General features: G+C 42.6%; 1 protein-coding gene across 6 annotated transcripts in view; it reads right to left on the bottom strand.

Moving 5' to 3' along the window:
• LSM14A (LSM14A mRNA processing body assembly factor) overlaps positions 1-16,672 on the bottom strand; it is a 60,712-nt gene extending 44,040 nt beyond the window's left edge. For 2 of the 6 annotated variants that reach the window (XM_055368913.2, XM_055368916.2), the window contains exon 1: positions 15,116-15,436. In XM_055368913.2, the coding sequence (XP_055224888.1) occupies positions 15,116-15,236 (121 nt within the window). In that variant the 5' untranslated portion in view covers positions 15,237-15,436. Of the gene's footprint in view, positions 1-15,115 lie in introns of all 6 variants that reach the window. The other 4 variants (XM_004060468.5, XM_031004238.3, XM_055368915.1 and 1 more) reach the window with 4 other exon arrangements.
• Between the last annotated feature and the right edge of the window lie 1,087 nt (positions 16,673-17,759).

The following is a 17,759-nucleotide window of genomic DNA, read 5'->3' as shown; positions in this document are numbered from 1 at the left end:
GAGAATACATAAGAAGAAAAAACACAAAGGATGTAAGATTTTACACTGACTTAACATTTGGTGAATACTTACTATATGCTAAACACTATAATATGTATTAATTTAGTTAACTCTCACAGGAATTCTGTATAGTACAAGTGGTTATTATTCTCATAAAGAATAAAAAAAGATAAAACAATAGAGTGAAGATCAAAGAAAGCTTCTTTGGCAACATAAACATTTGAACTGAGATTTAGCGATGAATATGGGACAGGAGCAGGGTGAAGTCAGAAGGATGACCTGTATGTTCAAGGAACAAAAAGGGAAAGAGAAGTAAAGGGCAGAGGGGATGTGTGCTATGAAATAAAGCTGAATAAGCACCAAAGAGTGGGGTAAGGATTCCAGTTTTTCTAAGAATAGAAAGCCACTAAAAGGTTTTAAGAAAGCAACTGGAGGCCGGGTGCGGTGGCTCGCACCTGTAATCCCAGCACTTTGGGAGGTGGAGATGGGGGATCACCTGAGCTCAGGAGTTCGGGACCAGCCTGGCCAACACAGTAAAACCCTGTTTCTACTAAAAATAGAAAAATTAGCTAGGCATGGTGGCAGGCGCCTGCAATCCCAGCTACTCAGGAGGCTGAGGCAGGAGAACCACTTGAACCCAGGAGGCAGAGGTTGCAGTGAGCCAAGATAGCACCATGACACTCCAGCCTGGACAACAAAAGTGAAACTTCGTCTCAAAAAAAAAAAAAAAAAAGCAACTTGATTTTGTGTTTTGAAAAGATTACTTGTGCTATAGTGTGGCCCATGCTGTAGAAAGAGGGACCATGGTGGACCATCTAAGAGGTGACGAAAACCTGGGCTGGGGAAGATGCAGACAAGTAGCAGATGGAGTCAAAAGCATTTGGGAGGTAAAATCCAAAGAAATGAATGAATACAGAGTATGAGTGAAAGGGACAAATTTCAGGTGTCTGGTTTGGGCATTCACTGTTCACTCCAACGTGTGACGCGAACTCTCCTTAGAAATCCTACCAAGTTCATAGCTTGAATGCACTTTCCCTAACCATGGGCATTCATTTATGTATCTGCTGGATAGGAAGATGGCAAAGGGTGGCTATGGCTACCAAGAGTCTAGACTCTCAATAGTACCTTCTATGGAACCAGCATAGAGTTAATAAATAAATAATTTAAAAGGCATCACACCACACAGAAGTTAACAAATAATGTCAATTAGGAGACTAAACTGTGCTCTATTTTGACTAACCAATTAGCTAAAGGAATGAACTCCTCACTCTTTAAAAGAGGGTATCTCCCCCATGTGCACTCAATAAGTAATTGTTCAGTGAGGACTCCTCACATACTAGTCACTCTCACTGGGGAACTATGTATCGGGAAATTGGACAGCGACCCACGTCACCGTTAAAAGAGCATACACCCTGGCCAGGCGCAGTGGCTCATGCCTGTAATCCCAGCACTTTGGGAGGCCGAGGTGGGCAAATCTCATGAGGTCAGGAGTTCAAGACCAGCCTGGCCAACATGATGAAACCCCATCTCTACTAAAAACACAAATATTACCCGGGCGTGGTGGTAGGCGCCTGTAATCACAGCTACTTGGGAGGCTGAGGCAGGAGAATCGTTTGAACCTGGGAGGCAGAGGTTGCAGTGAGCTGAGATTGTACCATTGCGCTCCAGCCTGGGCAACAAGAGCAAAACTCCATCTCAATAACAAAACAAAACAAACAAACAAAAAAAGAGCATATGCCAGCTAAAGAAAGCAATCATTCTAGACTTGTGTTTACAAATTTCGGTAAAAATAAAAGGGCCACATGAGGACTAGCCAGACTGAAAGGAGATCAAGACTGACAATCAGAGCTCACAGTGCCCATGCAAATCAATTCAATACAGGAAAGAAGAGAAAATTTTATTAAAATCTAACAAGAGCAGGCTGTAAAAGAAAAGAGAAGTAAATAGAAAACAAAAAGCCAACTTTGGTGTTTTTATACGTATGCTTATATATGCGCTGCGTATCTCTACAACAGTATGGAAAGAAACTGCACTTTTCACTGAGTATGTTTTTGAAATGTTTTTATCACGTGCAATGATTCTCTACTTAAACACAAATATTTTAAAGAAACACACATCTCCACCACACATACCCACAAAAACTCAATAGAAGCATCAAACAGAAGGGACACTAGTGAATGCCAAATCGGTGAATCAGAAGACTGGTTTGAGGAACTCTCTCAGAATCTACAGCAGAAAGCGTTAAAAGCTGGAAAACAAAATAAACAACATGGAGCATAAATGTTTAAAATGGACTGTCAATAGGAGTTCCACAATGAGAAGCAATATCAAAGAATAACAAGTTTTCCTGAGCTAAAGAAAGGCTTGATTCTTGGGATCAACATGCATTCCTTACAAGACAGGAATGTTGGAAGAAAAAAGCCCTACAAGAGTTCCAGTGGGAAGTGTGTGGGAAAGCCCACCAATAACTACATTCTTTACATACAAAACAGAATCGGACTGGTATCTAATGTCTCACATGCAGCAGTAAATGCAAGCAGACAATGGAACAACGTGGAAGATACCAGGTAATGCAAAATATTAACACAGAGAGAACAAAAGAGGTATCAGCAGACATGCAGCTCAGAATAACAATCCACGGAAATTTTCTCTGTTGTAAAAAAAAATTTCAGACAAAGTTAATAGTGTTGAGCTGTAAAATAAGAACTCAGGGCCAGGCATGGTGACTCACGCCTGTAATCCCAGCACTTTGGGAAGTCGAAGCGGGAGGATCACTTGAGGTCAGTTTGAGACCAGCCTGGCCAACATAGTGAAACCCCATCTCTACTAAAAAACACAAAAATTAGCTGGGTGTGGTGGCACACACCTGTAATCCCAGCTACATGGGAGGCTGAGGCAGGAGAATCACTTGAACCTGGGAGGCGGAGGTTGAAGTGAGCTGAGATCACGCTACTGCACTCCAGACTGGGTGACAGAGCAAGACTCTGTCTCAAAAAAAACAAAAAACGAAAAACAAAAACAAAAAACAAAAAAGCCCCCTCAGTTTTATCTAAGTCAACATTGCTAATAAAACTGCTCTTAAGGGATTCTAAAAATAGAAGCAATGTAATAATAACAATCTGTAACCTAAACCCCAAATTAGATAAAACCTGGAAAATGGAACAAAGGGAGAAAAGTGAAAAGATATGTTAAAACTTTTAACTTAGGCGTAAGCAAAGGTAGCTTGTATTTATCTGGGTCTTGGAAAATTAAAGACATCTATGAACCCTCTCCCCAAATGTTTCTGTATGTAAATAAAAATTGCTTATAACTTCAGGGGATCAAGACTCCCTGAAATCTACCATGAGCTCCATGTAATGAATCTATTATAGATAATGGCTAATTACTCCAATTGATAATTGATATAGAGAAATACAGTTGTTTGAAATTTAAGGTTTCTAAAAATGCAAGAATGTTTTAATATTAGGAAATCAATTTAATAATTTACATATTAAAAGCAAAGGAAAGGCTGGGCACAGTGGCTCATGCCTATAATTCCAGCACTTTGGAAGGCCGAGGCAGGCGGATCACCTGAGGTCAGGAGTTCGAGACCAGCCTGGCCAACATGGTGAAACCCCGTCTCTTAAAAATACAAAAATTAGCTGGCATGGTGGCGCATGCCTGTCATCCCAGCTACTCAGGAGGCTGAGGTAGGAGAATCACTTGAACCCGGGAGGCGGAAGCTGCAGTGAGCCAAGATTGTGCCATTGCACCCCAGTCTGGGTGACAACTGTAAAACTCCGTCTCAAAAAAAAAAAAAAAAAAAAAAAAGGCAAAGGAAAGTCTAGAAAAGAAAGTAGATCAGAGGTTGCCTAGGACTGGGGATCGTAGGCAGCTACTGACTAAACATCGACAAAGAAGCTTCTTGAGTTGATGGAACTGTTAGAAAACTGGACTGTGGTGATGGATACACAACTTTCACTGGACTGCACACTTACAGTGGGTGAATTTTATAGTATGTAACTTATACCCAATAAAGTTAAAAGTTAATAAGTTAAACTTATACCCCAAAACTTACACCCTTCATCCCAATTACTTCAATCTTCTAGTTTCCATTGTGCCTGCTGATGTCAACTCCTGAGCCTTTTAGGAGTTTGGGGTGAAAGTCAAGTTACATCTTGGCTTTTCCCACTGACTACTTAGGTTGCGGCTCTCAACTTTGCTAAGTCATTTAAACTCATCTATTTGCTTTGCAGCCTTCCAAACTGTGTTGATGTTGTCTCCTTTCCAAATCTGTTTTGTCCTTTATGGGTTTATGTTTTTTTTTTTTTTTTTGAGACGAACTCGCTCTGTCACCCAGACTGGAGTGCAACAGCACGATCTCAGCTCACTGTAACCTCTGCCTCCTGGGTTCAAGCGATTCTCCTGCCCCAGCCTCCCAAGTAGCTGGGATTACAGATGCACACCGCCACGACCGGCTAATTTTTGTATTTTTAGTAGAGACAGGGTTTCACCATGTTGGTCAGGCTGATCTCGAACTCCTGACCTCATAATCCGCCCGCCTCGGCCTCCCAAAGTGCTGGGATTACAGGCGTGAGACACTGTGCCCGGCCGGGTTTATGCATTTTTTAAAAGTCCCTCTCACATAGTTTTGATAGGATTTATCAACAGGAAGGAAAAGTAAAAGCATGTCCAGTTTGCTATCTTTACCCAATGGTTTAAATTTAATGTTGACTCTCTAAGCTGCTTTCAGTTGGGCATTCTTCCTTATGGCTGTTTTTTATATTTTAATCTCCAAATGATAAAACCAAGAGACAGATATGAAAATATGATATAAGACTGAAAAAGCAGGGTGGAGGATAAACGCATCCATGAGGAATTAAAAACAACAACAAGGCTGGGGAGCAGGAGGCAAGATAGAAATTATCTGAGATGGCGCTAGAAAGAGGAGGGGGAGAGGGGAGGGAGGGAGTGTCAGAGGTAGAGAGAATGAATGGATTTCTTAGATTTAAAGAGAGTTGACTCTTTTTTTTTTTTTTTTTTGAGATGGAGTCTCACTGTCGCTTAGGCTGGAGTGCACTGGTATAATCTCGGCTCACTGCAAGCTCCGCCTCCCGGGTTCACACCATTCTCCTGCCTCAGCCTCCCTAAGAGCTAGGACTACAGGTGCCTGCCACCACACTCGGCTTTTTTTTTTTTTTTCTGTATTTTTAGTAGAGACGGGGTTTCACCATGTTAGCCAGGATGGTCTCAATCTCCTGACCTTGTGATCCGCCCGCCTTGGCCTCCCAAAGTGTTAGGATTACAGGCATGAGCCACCGCGCCCGGCCGAGAGTTGACTCTTCAGATTCACAAGGTCCACAGAGAAACACTCAGAGGAAAAATCAAACCAAACCAAAAAACAAACAAACAACAACAACAACAAACCAGTATGATCACATTTGTGAATTCCAGGAATAGAGAATTCTAAATAAAAGCTTCCAGAGAGAAAAGTGACTGAGAGTCAGACTGGCATCAGCAACCCCAGAATATTAGAAGAACAAAAAGCAGTAACTTCAAAGTTCCACAGAAAAAAGACTCTTAATTTGGAAATACATAGCCAACCAACCAGTCAAGCACAAGAAAACATAGGTTCACTAAGAAAATTTGTCACCTACATTTTCCATGTATTTTATTTTTTAATTACAAAGATTCACTCAAGTAAAATTGGGAGGAGGAGAAAGAATCAACTGAGAGGTCAATATTGGAAACAAGAAACAGGAATCTGAGTATCTCTGAATAGACTAGTGAGAGATAATGGACCAGGGTAGTAGGGGTGGTCAGAGGTCAAATTCTGCATCTAGTTTGAAAGCAGAGCTGATAGGTTCGGATCACATGAGGTGAGACAGAGAGAGAGGAATTAAGGATGGCTCCAAGGTGTTTGGTCTTACCAACTAGAATAGAGCTGTTATTTGATTAGATGGGGAAGGCTGATGGAGGAACAGGTTTGGAGCATGCTGAATTGAGAGATTCTAGCAGACTTCCCTACAAGTAGAGATGTTAAAGAGGCAGTGGATATACAAGTCAGGAGTTCAGAGGAGAAATTCAGGCTGGAGATAGGAGTCAGTGATATACAGGTAGTATTTGAAACCAGGAACTAGATGGATGAGATCATCAAAAGATGCAGATGATTAAATAAATGCTAACAGACAGAGAGAAAAGGGGAGATAACTGAGCCCTGGAGCTCTCCCAACATTTGGCGGCTTACAAGTTCAATCAGCCAAGGAGATGGAGAGGTAACCAGTGAGATATGAGGAAAAAAATGGCATACGATCAAGTTAAGAAAATGCTTCACAGAGAACAGACTAACTGTACCACGTAATGCTGACTGGTGAAGTAGAATGAGACTAGGAACTGACTATTGGATTTGGTAACATGGAAATCTTTGGTAATTTTGATAAGAAAACTTCATATGTAGGAATAAAAACCTTAGTAAACAGGGCTCAAAAATGAATGAACACAAGTGGTGTAGACAGCTTCTTCAAGGGGTTTCGCTATAAAGGGAAGGATAGAAATGGGGTAATCATTAGAAAAGAGGAAATTCAGTTCAAGTACAGTGGGGTTTTTTGGTTGTTCTTAAGATAGAAGAAATAACTGCCTATCTGTAAGCAGACAGAAAGATACGTTAGGGAAGGAAAAACTGAGGAGAGTAGAGAACTGCTGGAGCAATGTTCTTGAATCACCAAGAGGGGACAAATGCTGCACAAGTGGAAGGGTGGTCTTAGACAGAAATAAGAACAGTTTATCCATATTGATCAGAAAAAAACATAGAAGTCTGGGGAACAGATGCAGGTAACTGGGTATGTGAGGGGTAAGTTTATCAAAATTATCTTTCGTTTGCTGTTCTTTTCTCAGTTAACTGCTATAGAAAGCACGGTTAAGGGGCTGAAAGTGAATATGGGGGAGGTGTTGGAGGCTTGAGGAAAATGAATGGAATAGCCATGTAGAAAAGTGAAATGGATTATGGAAGTATAGTGTGACTGCTAGGAAGTGACCATGACTGCGGAGGCTAGCGAACATAAATTTAGAGTGAGGCTGGTCAGCACATCTGTGTTGATATAATCAGGGTTGTGATTTCTTGTATAAGACAGCAAGAGGGGAATGGGGTAGGGGCTGAGGGAATGTGTACTGACTGTCGTGGTTGCTCTTGGAGTTGAAGCAGGATAAAGAAGGAAGTAAAGTTATGAGGGGAATGAGAGGACAGTGAAAGGCAGTAAGATGATGGTAGACTACAGTAGGTGTGAATGACTGACAGAGTTGGGCTACTAGAGAGACTGAGCACCTAGACAGAGAGGGAGATCGTGGTGGGAAATAACATGGGACAGCTATTCTCTATTAAGCACCAACATTAAACTAGTTACTTCTTTTATATCACCTCATTTAATTATCAGAATGACTCTGAAAGATGGGCATTATTATCCATCCCTATTGAGAAGATGAAGAAGTTAAAGCTAAGGTTAAATAACTTGTCCAAGACCAAAAAGCTGCTAAGTATTCCAACTGGCATTTTGGGTCGCATTTTCTTCCAGAAAAAAACAAACAAACAAAAAACCCTACAAAACTAGAATAAGGCCCTTGGGAATAAATTATTTTACAGACCAACTCACACTTTGTCCACTAAAAAACTTACTTCAAGCCGGACACTGTGGCTCACACCTGTAATCCCAGCACTTTGGGAGGCCAAGGCAGGCAGATCACTTGAGCCCAGGAGTTAGAGACCGACCTGGGCAGCATGGCAAAACCCTGTATCTACAAAAAACAGAAAATTAGCTGGGTGTGGTGGTGTGTGCCTGTGGTCCCACCTACTTGGGAGGCTGAGGCAGGAGGATTACCTGAGCCCAGGGAGGTCAAGGCTGTGATCGTGCCACTGCACTCCAGCCTGGGCAACAGAGTGAGACTCTTGTCTCAAAACAACAACAACAAAATTTACTTCAATGGTATCTAGTTTTTAAAACAGCTAATTAATATATTATTTTATAGCATCATGAGAGAAAGACAAATTGTTTCTATAGCAAGCATCTTCTAGCACGGAGTAATTAAATTCAAGTTAAACTATCTGTAGTTACTGCTATTATTACTGTGGCACTGAGTTAAATACAAAACTCCTGCTATGTATCATGCACAGATAAGATTTCTTTTTTCTTCCTACTTCCTTCCTTCTACTATTTTTTTTTCTTCAGTTTTATGCTGTTTTCTTTACTTCCGACTTAGAAAATCATGGCTTACCTTACTTACCCCTACTAGAAAATGAACAGTTTCTGGCACCTGACTTCAGACTCCCAGAATTACCAAGTATTTCTGTGGACTATGTAACAATAATAAACTGTTTCCAAGGCTCCAAGTACTGGCAACATCACTAAATAGGGCAACAAAAAGAAACTGTGGCTTGAAGTTTCACTAGATCTTTGTCATTTTAGATAGTAATTTTGTGAATTGCTAGATTTAGATCCCCAAGTAATGCAAGAAATCAAATAAAGCACCCCACAAGTATTTTATCCATCACACAAAGCTCTTCCACTCTCTCCAATAAGGTAATAGTTTATGACTATGTGACTAACATCAAGAAGTAGATAAATTATGCCAATGAGCCAGACTTAGCAGATGATTAAAGAAATCTGTTAACAATTTACTTGTTTTTCTATTCTTCCACCAATCTCTTGATTTTAAGAACAACTTATTTTAAAGGCAAGTGGCTTATATAATCGTTCTTCACAAAGTCTCTTTTCCCAGTGCAGTAGCAACCTGGTTTCCATTTGAATGATTACCCAGGTAAGCTAACTAAATGTAAGAATTTATTTTTTATAAGAATTTCATTCATTTTAGCCTATTTAGGCATCCTACTCACTTATAGACGTAGGTGCAAACACAACTGGAACTATTCCATAAAATATTCATACATGTCACCACTGTGTAATTTCTTCCTACACTCTGAATGGAGGCTTCCTTTAAACTTTAAATGAAAATTATAATTGAGCTTGAGTCACAAAGAGTTTACCTCCCCAATAATGTTAATTATGTCACTAGATTTCATCCTCTTGCATCCCTACTCACAAATTCTTCAAGATTTCTTAATGTGAGGGAGGATAATTTAATTTTATAGGGAAATGCAATTGTGAACATGGAAAAGCACTATTTGGAGGTATACCCAAGATACTTCTACAAGAACAATAAGCTAAAATGCTAAATCATTTCCATTTACTCACTAACTAAACAACCTTTCATACCAGGAGCTCAGAGTCTGGAAGTGAGGGGGAAGGTGAAGACAGACAATAAACACATATGCAAATAAGCAAAGAAGATTAAGTGTAAGTCATGATCAGTGCTGAGAAGAAAATAAATTCAGAGCTGTGACACAGACCACAAACTGCAACAAACTGCAGAAACAAACTGCAACACAGATCATCTATAAACATACATAGCAGATTGACATCAAAGCCTTTCTAGGTTGCCTTTATGACTTCTTGACATATGCTTAGATTCCGAGGATCAAAGCCCCTCAAACTTACCTGTTTCACTTTCTAGAACTAAAGCTAGTCTGTGACATCTCTAGCAGAAAATAAGGCACATCAACCATTTCACAGCACCTCTGCAATTAGGCTTTTGATTATATGGTGTGATAACTTATCCACACTGAAACATTTTCAAAAGAGAAAACAGATTATTATTATTATTATTATTATTTTGTGTTTTTTTTTTTTTTTGAGACAGAGTCTCGCTCTATTGCCCAGGCTAGAGTACAGTGGTGTGATCTTGGCTCACTCTAACCTCCGCCTTTCAGGTTCAAGCAATTCTCCTGCCTCAGCCTCTCAAGTAGCTGGGATTACAGACATGCACCAGCACGCCCAGCTAATTTTTGTATTTTTAGTAGAGACGGGGTTTCGCCATGTCGGCCAGACTGGTCTCGAGCTTCTGACTTCAGGTGATTCGCCTGCCTCAGCTTCCTGAAGTGCTGGGATTACAGGCTATCATTGTTATTTTTTAAGACAAGGTCTTGTTCTATGTTTCAGGCTGGAGTGCAGTGGCATGATCACAGCTCCTCTTGGGCTCAAGCAATCCCCCTGCCTCAGCCTCCCAAGTGGCTGGGACGACAGACATGCATGCCACCATGCTTGGCTAATTCACTTTTTAAAATTTTTTGTAGAAATGGAGTCTCCCTATATTGCCAAGGCTGGTTTTGAACTCCTGGGCTCAAGCAATACCCCGGCCTTGACCTTTTGGAAATGTTGGGATTACAGGCCTGAGTCACCCTGCCCAGCCGGGATGTTTTTAATAATTATGCCAGAGCAGGCACAAACAAGGACTTTCCACCAGGGCAAACTAGGCCATATGGTCACCCTAATTATATACCACATCAAATGTAAATAGCCAAAAATTTCAAGAGTAGTTTATAGTTCCAGATATATTTAAATTATAATATCCAAGCCCTAAATTATAATATGGACAATATAAACCAAGTGAATCCCTTACTAAATGTAAAGCTCTGAATATCTCACATTGTACACAAAATCAATTTCAGATGCATTACAAACGTCAATGTGAAAAAGCAAAGCACAAAAAGGTTTAAAGATAATCAAAGTATCTCTATGATGTTTTAAAAAAAGAAACACTAGCCATAAAAAACTGATGAACATGTTTACATTAAAATGAAGAACTTCTGTTAATTTAAAGAAACTACTAAATGGAAAAAATGTTTGCAATATATACATCCAACAATGGAGATATATTCAGAATACAGAACTCTAGAAAAAGACGTGTTTCAATTTAAAAAAAGGAAAAGATTTCAAAGGCATTTTATGAAAAATGAAATCCAAACACCCAGATATGAAAAACTGGTCAGCCCCATTTAGTAATGAGGGAAATGATTAAAACTAAATACAACTACATACCCACCAGGATTGGCTAGAATTGAAATATATGATACCACGTATGGTTGTTGGTAAGGGATATGAAACAAGAACTCTTACATACTAATAAATGAAGTAAAAACCACTAAACAACTACTTTGAAAAACTACCTGGCATTACCTGATAAAGACCAACATTCCCCATGTTCTTGCAATTCAAATTCTAAGTATATAATCTCAAGAAAACTACATAAACATGCACCAGTGCACTTGAACAGAAATGTTCATAAAAGCATTGTTTATAATAGCCCCAAACTGCAAACAATCTAAATGCAATATCCAAAACAATGGCAGAAGGAATAAACTTGTGTTATATTCATGATGGAATATTATGAAACAATAAAAGCTAAAAATAAAATATATACAATACAATCCTATTTACATAAAGTTAAAAATGGGCAAAATTAAACTCTATTATTTAGAGATGTAAACTTACATGGTAAAACTATAAATGTCAGAAGAACATTTATATCTAGCTTAAATTAAGATGGTGATAGTTGTGATGGGAAAATATAGGTGGTGCGAGGCTTCTGGGATGCTGGCAATGTCTGTCTTGCCCTGGGTGGTGGTTACAAAGATGTTTGTTTAAAAATATTTCATTTTTATCTTATGTATCTTTTCAGCCTGTGTAGTTAGGTTTCCCAATAACACTCTCCCTGAGAAATTAAAAAAAAAAAGTTCAAAAGAGAATGCTAAGACTGTTACTCAAAGAGATTAACTCTTAATCCATAGTTTAAAAACAGTAACAGGGATCTCTACATCCAAATACACACTGTATTATAAATTCCATGAATAAACTTTTGGCTTCAGGCCGGGTGCAGTGCCTCACACCTGTGGCCAAGGTGGGTGGATCATCTGAGGTCAGGAGTTTGAGACCAGCCTGGCCAACATGGTGAAACCCCATCTCTACTCAAAATACAAAAATTAGCCAGCTGTGGTGGGCGCCTGTAGTCCCAGCTACTCGGAAGGCTGTGGCAGAACTGCTTGAACCCGGGAGGTGGAGGCTGCAGCGAGCCAAGATCGCACCACTGCACTCCAGCCTGGGCAAGAGCAAGACTCTGTCTCAAAACAACAACAAAAAAACCGCAAACAAAACAAAACAAACACTTTTGGCTTTAATCTTTTAGACTACCATTCTTCGTTCAAATTTTGAAATGGAAGGTGAAATTTTCTGATATCGAATTACTCAACAAGTCATGTAAATTTTAAAATTTTAAGATTGAACTCCTTGCTTCTAATCTTGAAATCTGAAATGTGTCCAGTATTGACTAGACAGTTATAATGTAGTTTTCGATTAGATAATATCATGTAGACTAATATATAAAGGTTTGATAATGTCAGTTTTTGCAAACATAATCAAATTCCCCAAACTGGTTACACATTTAACTCATGTTGCTTAAGAAAAAGCAGCCGGGTGCAGTGGCTCATGCCTGTAATCCCGGCATTTTGGGAGGCTGAGGCAGGTGGATCACTTGAGGTCAGGAGTTCAAGACCAGCCTGGCCAATATGGTGAAAGCCTGTCTCAACTAAAAAATACAAAAATTAGCCAAGCGTGGTGGCACGCGCCAGTAATCCCAGCTACTCAGGAGGCTGAGGCAGGAGAATTGCTTGAACTTGGAAGGCAGAGGTTACAGGGAGCCAGGATTGTGCCAATGCGCTCCGGCCTGGGCAACGGAGTGAGACGCCATCTCAAAAAGAAAGGAAAAAAAAAAGAAAAAGAAAAAGCATATAATGATGTGGGATGAAATATCAAAGCCATGAGTACAAACATAAATTCAATGATTAAAAAAATTTTTCACTGCTATATTCATATATTTATCAAGTCATGACACAAAGAACAAATTTATATTTTATGTCATTATGTCATGAATTTAACTATTACAGACTAATGAAATACTGACTCTAAAAGCTGCTGACAAGTTTTTAAAATGTGGGTTGTTGAAATGTAGACTTTTGGGGTTCCTGCATAAAAGGATATGTTCGTAGTTTTTAAGAAAGAACAAAAATACTTTAAAATTTTCAAATGTATTTTTTTTCTTTGTGAGGAATAAAGGTAACACAGCCAACTTATTGAGTCACTAAGCTGGCAAGACACTTTTAAATTCAGATTAGGTAAAGCAATACTTTAAAACAAATTTATTAAACCACTTTAATGAGAAATTATTTTCAACCCATATCTGGCTCTCACCCAGCACTTTTCATAATTTCATAAAGAGAGGCTTTTTCATAATTTCAAAAAGCCAGAAAAACACTATACAGCTAAGTAACTATTGTATAAAAATTATAAAAATAAATTCAAAATAAGGCCAAGCAAAAACTAAGTTCCTGAAGAAGCATCACTGGGAAAGTCTTTAATAAACACCAAATACCATCCATCATACATCCTATAGCCGATTTCTAAGCGCTAAGTCTACAGGTGTTTTAATGAGGTAATGTGTCACTGCATAATGTTTCACAAGGTGAAGAGGGAAATGTGGGGGTACTCCCTGGTTTTTCATACTACTTTTAAAATTAGACTTGGTGATTTTAAAAAGTGTGTAATTCAATGATCTTCAGCAAATTTGCAGAGTTGTGCAACTATCACCATCTCGTACTACTCCTTTATGGTGTACAGTTCTATAACATCAAAAGGTTCCCTACCCAGGTATAAGATTTGTCCCAACACCAGGGCTATTAAAAAGATTTACCAGAGGCTGGGCGCGGTGGCTCATGCCTGTAATCCCAGCACTTTGGGTGGCCGAGGCGGGCGGATCACCTGAGGTCAGGAGTTCGAGACCAGCCTGGCCAACATGGTGAAACCCCGTCTCTACTAAAAATACCAAATTAGCCAGGGGTGGTGGCAGGCGCCTATAATCCCAGCTACTTGGGAGGCTGAGGCAGGAGAATCACTTGAACCCGGGAGGCGGACGTTGCAGTGAGCCGAAATCATTGCCTTTGCACTCCAGCCTGGGCCAAAAGAGCTAAACTCCATCTCAGAAAAATAAATAAATAAATAAATAAATAAATAAATAAATAAATAAAGGATTTACCAGAGCATCCAAGAAATATTATTAAATACTTGATCCCGTGAAACCACTCCCCTATCAGTTAACGATTTTAAAAATTTTACAGATTTCGAAAATCTTCTTTATCCTTGGACCTAACCTATCCAGAGGGTCCCTAACCATGCTATGCAGTTCCCACCTCTACCAGAAGTGCTGGGAAAATCACCTAGGTTATCTAGCTTCCCTCAAAGTATTTTACACTGTTGTGAGATTTCCTTTAAGATTCAGGAGCTAAAGTTTATTTTCTTTCTGGTTTCCTGGCGGAGCAAAGGCCCTGCACGTGTGAACGGAAACAAAACCCACACAGACTCTAGGGATGCCAAATATTAACACTGTGGGTAGGGGCACCTTCCTTCTCGGTCGAATTCCCTTTCCCAGAGAGCCTCCAGAGGGATCAGTCAACGCCCACTGAGCCTGGATCAAAGGTCAAGCTTGCCTGGTCAAGAAGGATCCTGGATCAAGCTTGAACCCGTTTCCAGAAACAGGGGCGTCGGGGCAGCAGCAAGCATTTTTACCACGCGCCCTAATGAGATGGTTGCACAACAGGCTTTGAGGATTCCGGTTTAACAGGTAAATACCAACAGAGGATGAGCCGAGGGAGATGGGATCTGCTCCACGGCATCGATGGCATTTCGAGAATGTCTGCGTCGCAGAGCAAACCCAAAGTTTTAGCACATTACTCAAGAGTTCAACAGAGGAAGATCACCACGAATTGAAATGAACAAAGTGAGAAAATGGGTGCTGTGTAGTCAACGCATCCGCGATGAACTCAAGCTGGGCGGAAAAATTCTTTGAATACTCCGGCTTTGTTTTGTGCTAAGACGGCAGAAGCCCCGAATTTCGGAGTTGGAAGACGCGTTTCTCCGTGTTCTCCGGACCGTTCTCGGACTTCAGGGCCGCCCGCCGCGCACTCAGTCCCGTAGTTCCCCGGGCTTCAGGCGCGGACATTCCGGGGGGCGGAAGCCAGGGAGCCGCGGGGAGGCCGCGGTCCGGCCCGCGACGCCGGGGCCCGGAGAAGGGAGGCGAGAGGCCTCCCGGAGCTCGACGGAGGGAGGGGAGGGAACGAGGAGGCCGCGGGCCGGAGCGGGGAGCAGCCCCGAGCGGCGCCCGGCCCGGCCCGGCCCCCACCCTGAGGCCCGGTCCCGCGTACCTTTGGCAAGGGCTACGGTGGAGTTTTCGGTGTCGATGGTGTAGAGGATGCCCTCGTAGCGGATCTCCGCCTTGGAGATGAGGCTGATCTTGCTGCCGATGTAAGGGGTGCCCCCGCTCATGGCGCCGCCGCCGCCGCTCCCAGCTGCTCGCAGAGAGGCAGATCCCACGCCACTGTCGCCCGCTCCGCACGCCCGCTCGCTCCGTTAGCGCCTACAGCAGCCGCTTCAGACCCAACATGGCGGCGGCGCCGGCTCCGCTACCCTCCCCCAGCCTCCCGCCCTCAAGCCGCGGCGCGGCGGCGGCGGCGGCGGCGGCGGCGGCAGCGTCGGCGGCGCGGGGCATGCTGGGAGGGCGAGGCCGCGCTCTCGCGAGACTTGGCCGGCTACTGGTGGTTCTCGGCTCATTCGTGGCCTCGGGAGTCCCGGCTGCGCTTCTTGGCCTGGACTACGGTGGTGGTCTTGGGGCCGCGTGAGAGGAACTTCGGGGACCGGCTGAATGCCTCGTGGCACCCGCTTGCTGCGGGCTGGAGAGGAGGCGCGCGGCCCTCCTTTTGACTCAGGCCGTGGCCGCCTTGTCGTGGGTCCTGTGTCTTTGCCGACGCGGGGCCCTCGGCCTGGAGCGCTGCCCACCCGCCTCCGAGCTGTGGCGAGCCGCTGCTCATCCTTTTAAGACGCTGAACCTGCACCTCGTGGAGCTCCTACGGCTCCATTACCGCCGTCATCGCCCAGGGAGCTTCCCCCGAGGCTGCCTCTGGAGCTGGGGCTCTCACAAAGACTCAAGTGTTTCAGCCCCTTCCTGTCCCGCTCATTCAGCCGGTCTGAACCAGTTTCATGGCTTGCAACGCCATTGTAACTCACAAATCCCAATTATCAGTATGTAGCTTGGATCAATTCCGTGAACCAGGGTTTCTGTCGAATCTCAAACGTTAAGGGTCCAAAGCCATGCTCCCTGTTTCCCCTCTAACCTGCTCCTTCACCACCGTTCCCTATTGATGTAAACGGTACCATTTTTACTCAGCTGCTCAGACTAAAAGCCGTGAGTCAGCCTTGCCCTGTCTTGCTTCCACATCTGTTCTGACTACACCTCTCCGTTATGTATACACAATATATCCTAAATCTGACTTCTCCTCATCTCCATTCCTACACTTCTCCCACAAGCCACGATTACTCGGGCTGAATTATTGCAGTAGCCTTCTAAAAGTTGCCTCTGTGTCAACTCTTGCCCCCAGTACTTTATTCTCAATACAGCAGCCAGAGAGATCTTGTTAAAATCTAACTCAGGGCTGGGCGCAGTGGCTCACGCCTGTACTCCCAGTACTTTGGGGGCCCGAGGCGGGCGCATCACCGGTCAGGAGTTCGAGACCAGCCTGGCCAACATGGTGAAACCCCATCTCTACTAAAAATACAAAAAAATTAGCCAGGCGTGGTGGCGCGCGCCTATAGTCTCAGCCACTTGGGAGGCTGAGGCAGGAGAATTGCTTGAACCCAGGAGGCGGAGGTTGTGGTGAGCCGAGATTGTGCCACTGCACTCCAGCCTGGGCGACAGAGCGAGACTCCGTCTCAAAAAAAAAAAAAAAAAAAAAAAAATCTAACCCAGATCGTGTCCTTCCTCTACTCACTCTCCTGATCCCATGTTACACAGAGAGAAAACCAGACTTTGGTGTCTAAGGATATACATGATTTAGCTTCTCGTTCTTTTCCAGTCGCGTCTAATTTAACCAGTACTTGAGCACTTTATTCCAGTCTCTGCTCAAGCATCACCTCCAGAGATGACGTCCCTGACAGCCTTGTTTAAAATAATACCACTCACATCACTCTACATCTCCTTAACTCAGCTTGTATTTTCTTTATAGCATGTATCTCTCTCAAGTATGTCTGTTTAATTATTTGTATGTATCTGTCTCCTTCACTAGAATGTAAACATTTTGAGATAGTGATGTTGTTTTGGTCGCTGCTGTATCATCAGGGGCCTAGTAACAGCACCTGGCTCAGGGCAGCTGCTCAGTTAATATTTGCTGCATGAATGAACAGCAGGATGAAGGCAGAGCACAGGCAGGATGGTGAGCTGAGTGAGCAAATGGCGAGAGGCCTGGCATCATAAGAGAGGGACACAGGAGAGAGACAGAACTCTGATGGGGCTGGTGCACAGTGGCTACCAAGAAAGGTTTGGAAATCCCTGTTTCAGTACAAGGTCCATGCGAGGAAGTTGAATTATTTGTTTTTGTTTTTTTGAGACAGTCTCACTCTGTCGCTCGGGATGGAGTGCAGTGGTGCCATCTCGGCTCACTGCAACCTCCGTCTCCTCTGTTCAAGCGATTCTCCTGCCTCAGCCTCCCGAGTAGCTGGGATTACAGGTGCATGCCACCACACCTGACTGATTTTTTGTATTTTTAGTAGAGATGGGTTTCACCATGTTGGCCAGGCTGGTCTCGAACTCCTGGCCTCAAGTGATCACCTGCCTTGGCCTCCCAAAGGGCTGGGATTACAGGCGTGAGCCACCGTGCCCGGCAATTCTTTCAAGGCTAAATAATATCCCTTTGTATGGACATACCATATTTTGTTTATCCATTTATCTGTTGATGAACATTTGGGTTGTTTTCACTTCTGCTATTATAAATATCCATGAGTACCTCTATGAACAAG

The sequence above is a fragment of the Gorilla gorilla genome, chromosome 20 (genome assembly GCF_029281585.2).
Source record: "Gorilla gorilla gorilla isolate KB3781 chromosome 20, NHGRI_mGorGor1-v2.1_pri, whole genome shotgun sequence".
NCBI classification, from domain to species: Eukaryota; Metazoa; Chordata; class Mammalia; order Primates; family Hominidae; genus Gorilla; species Gorilla gorilla.
The sequence above is the reverse complement of the archived record's forward strand: the minus strand, read 5'-3'. Positions and strand labels throughout refer to the sequence as shown.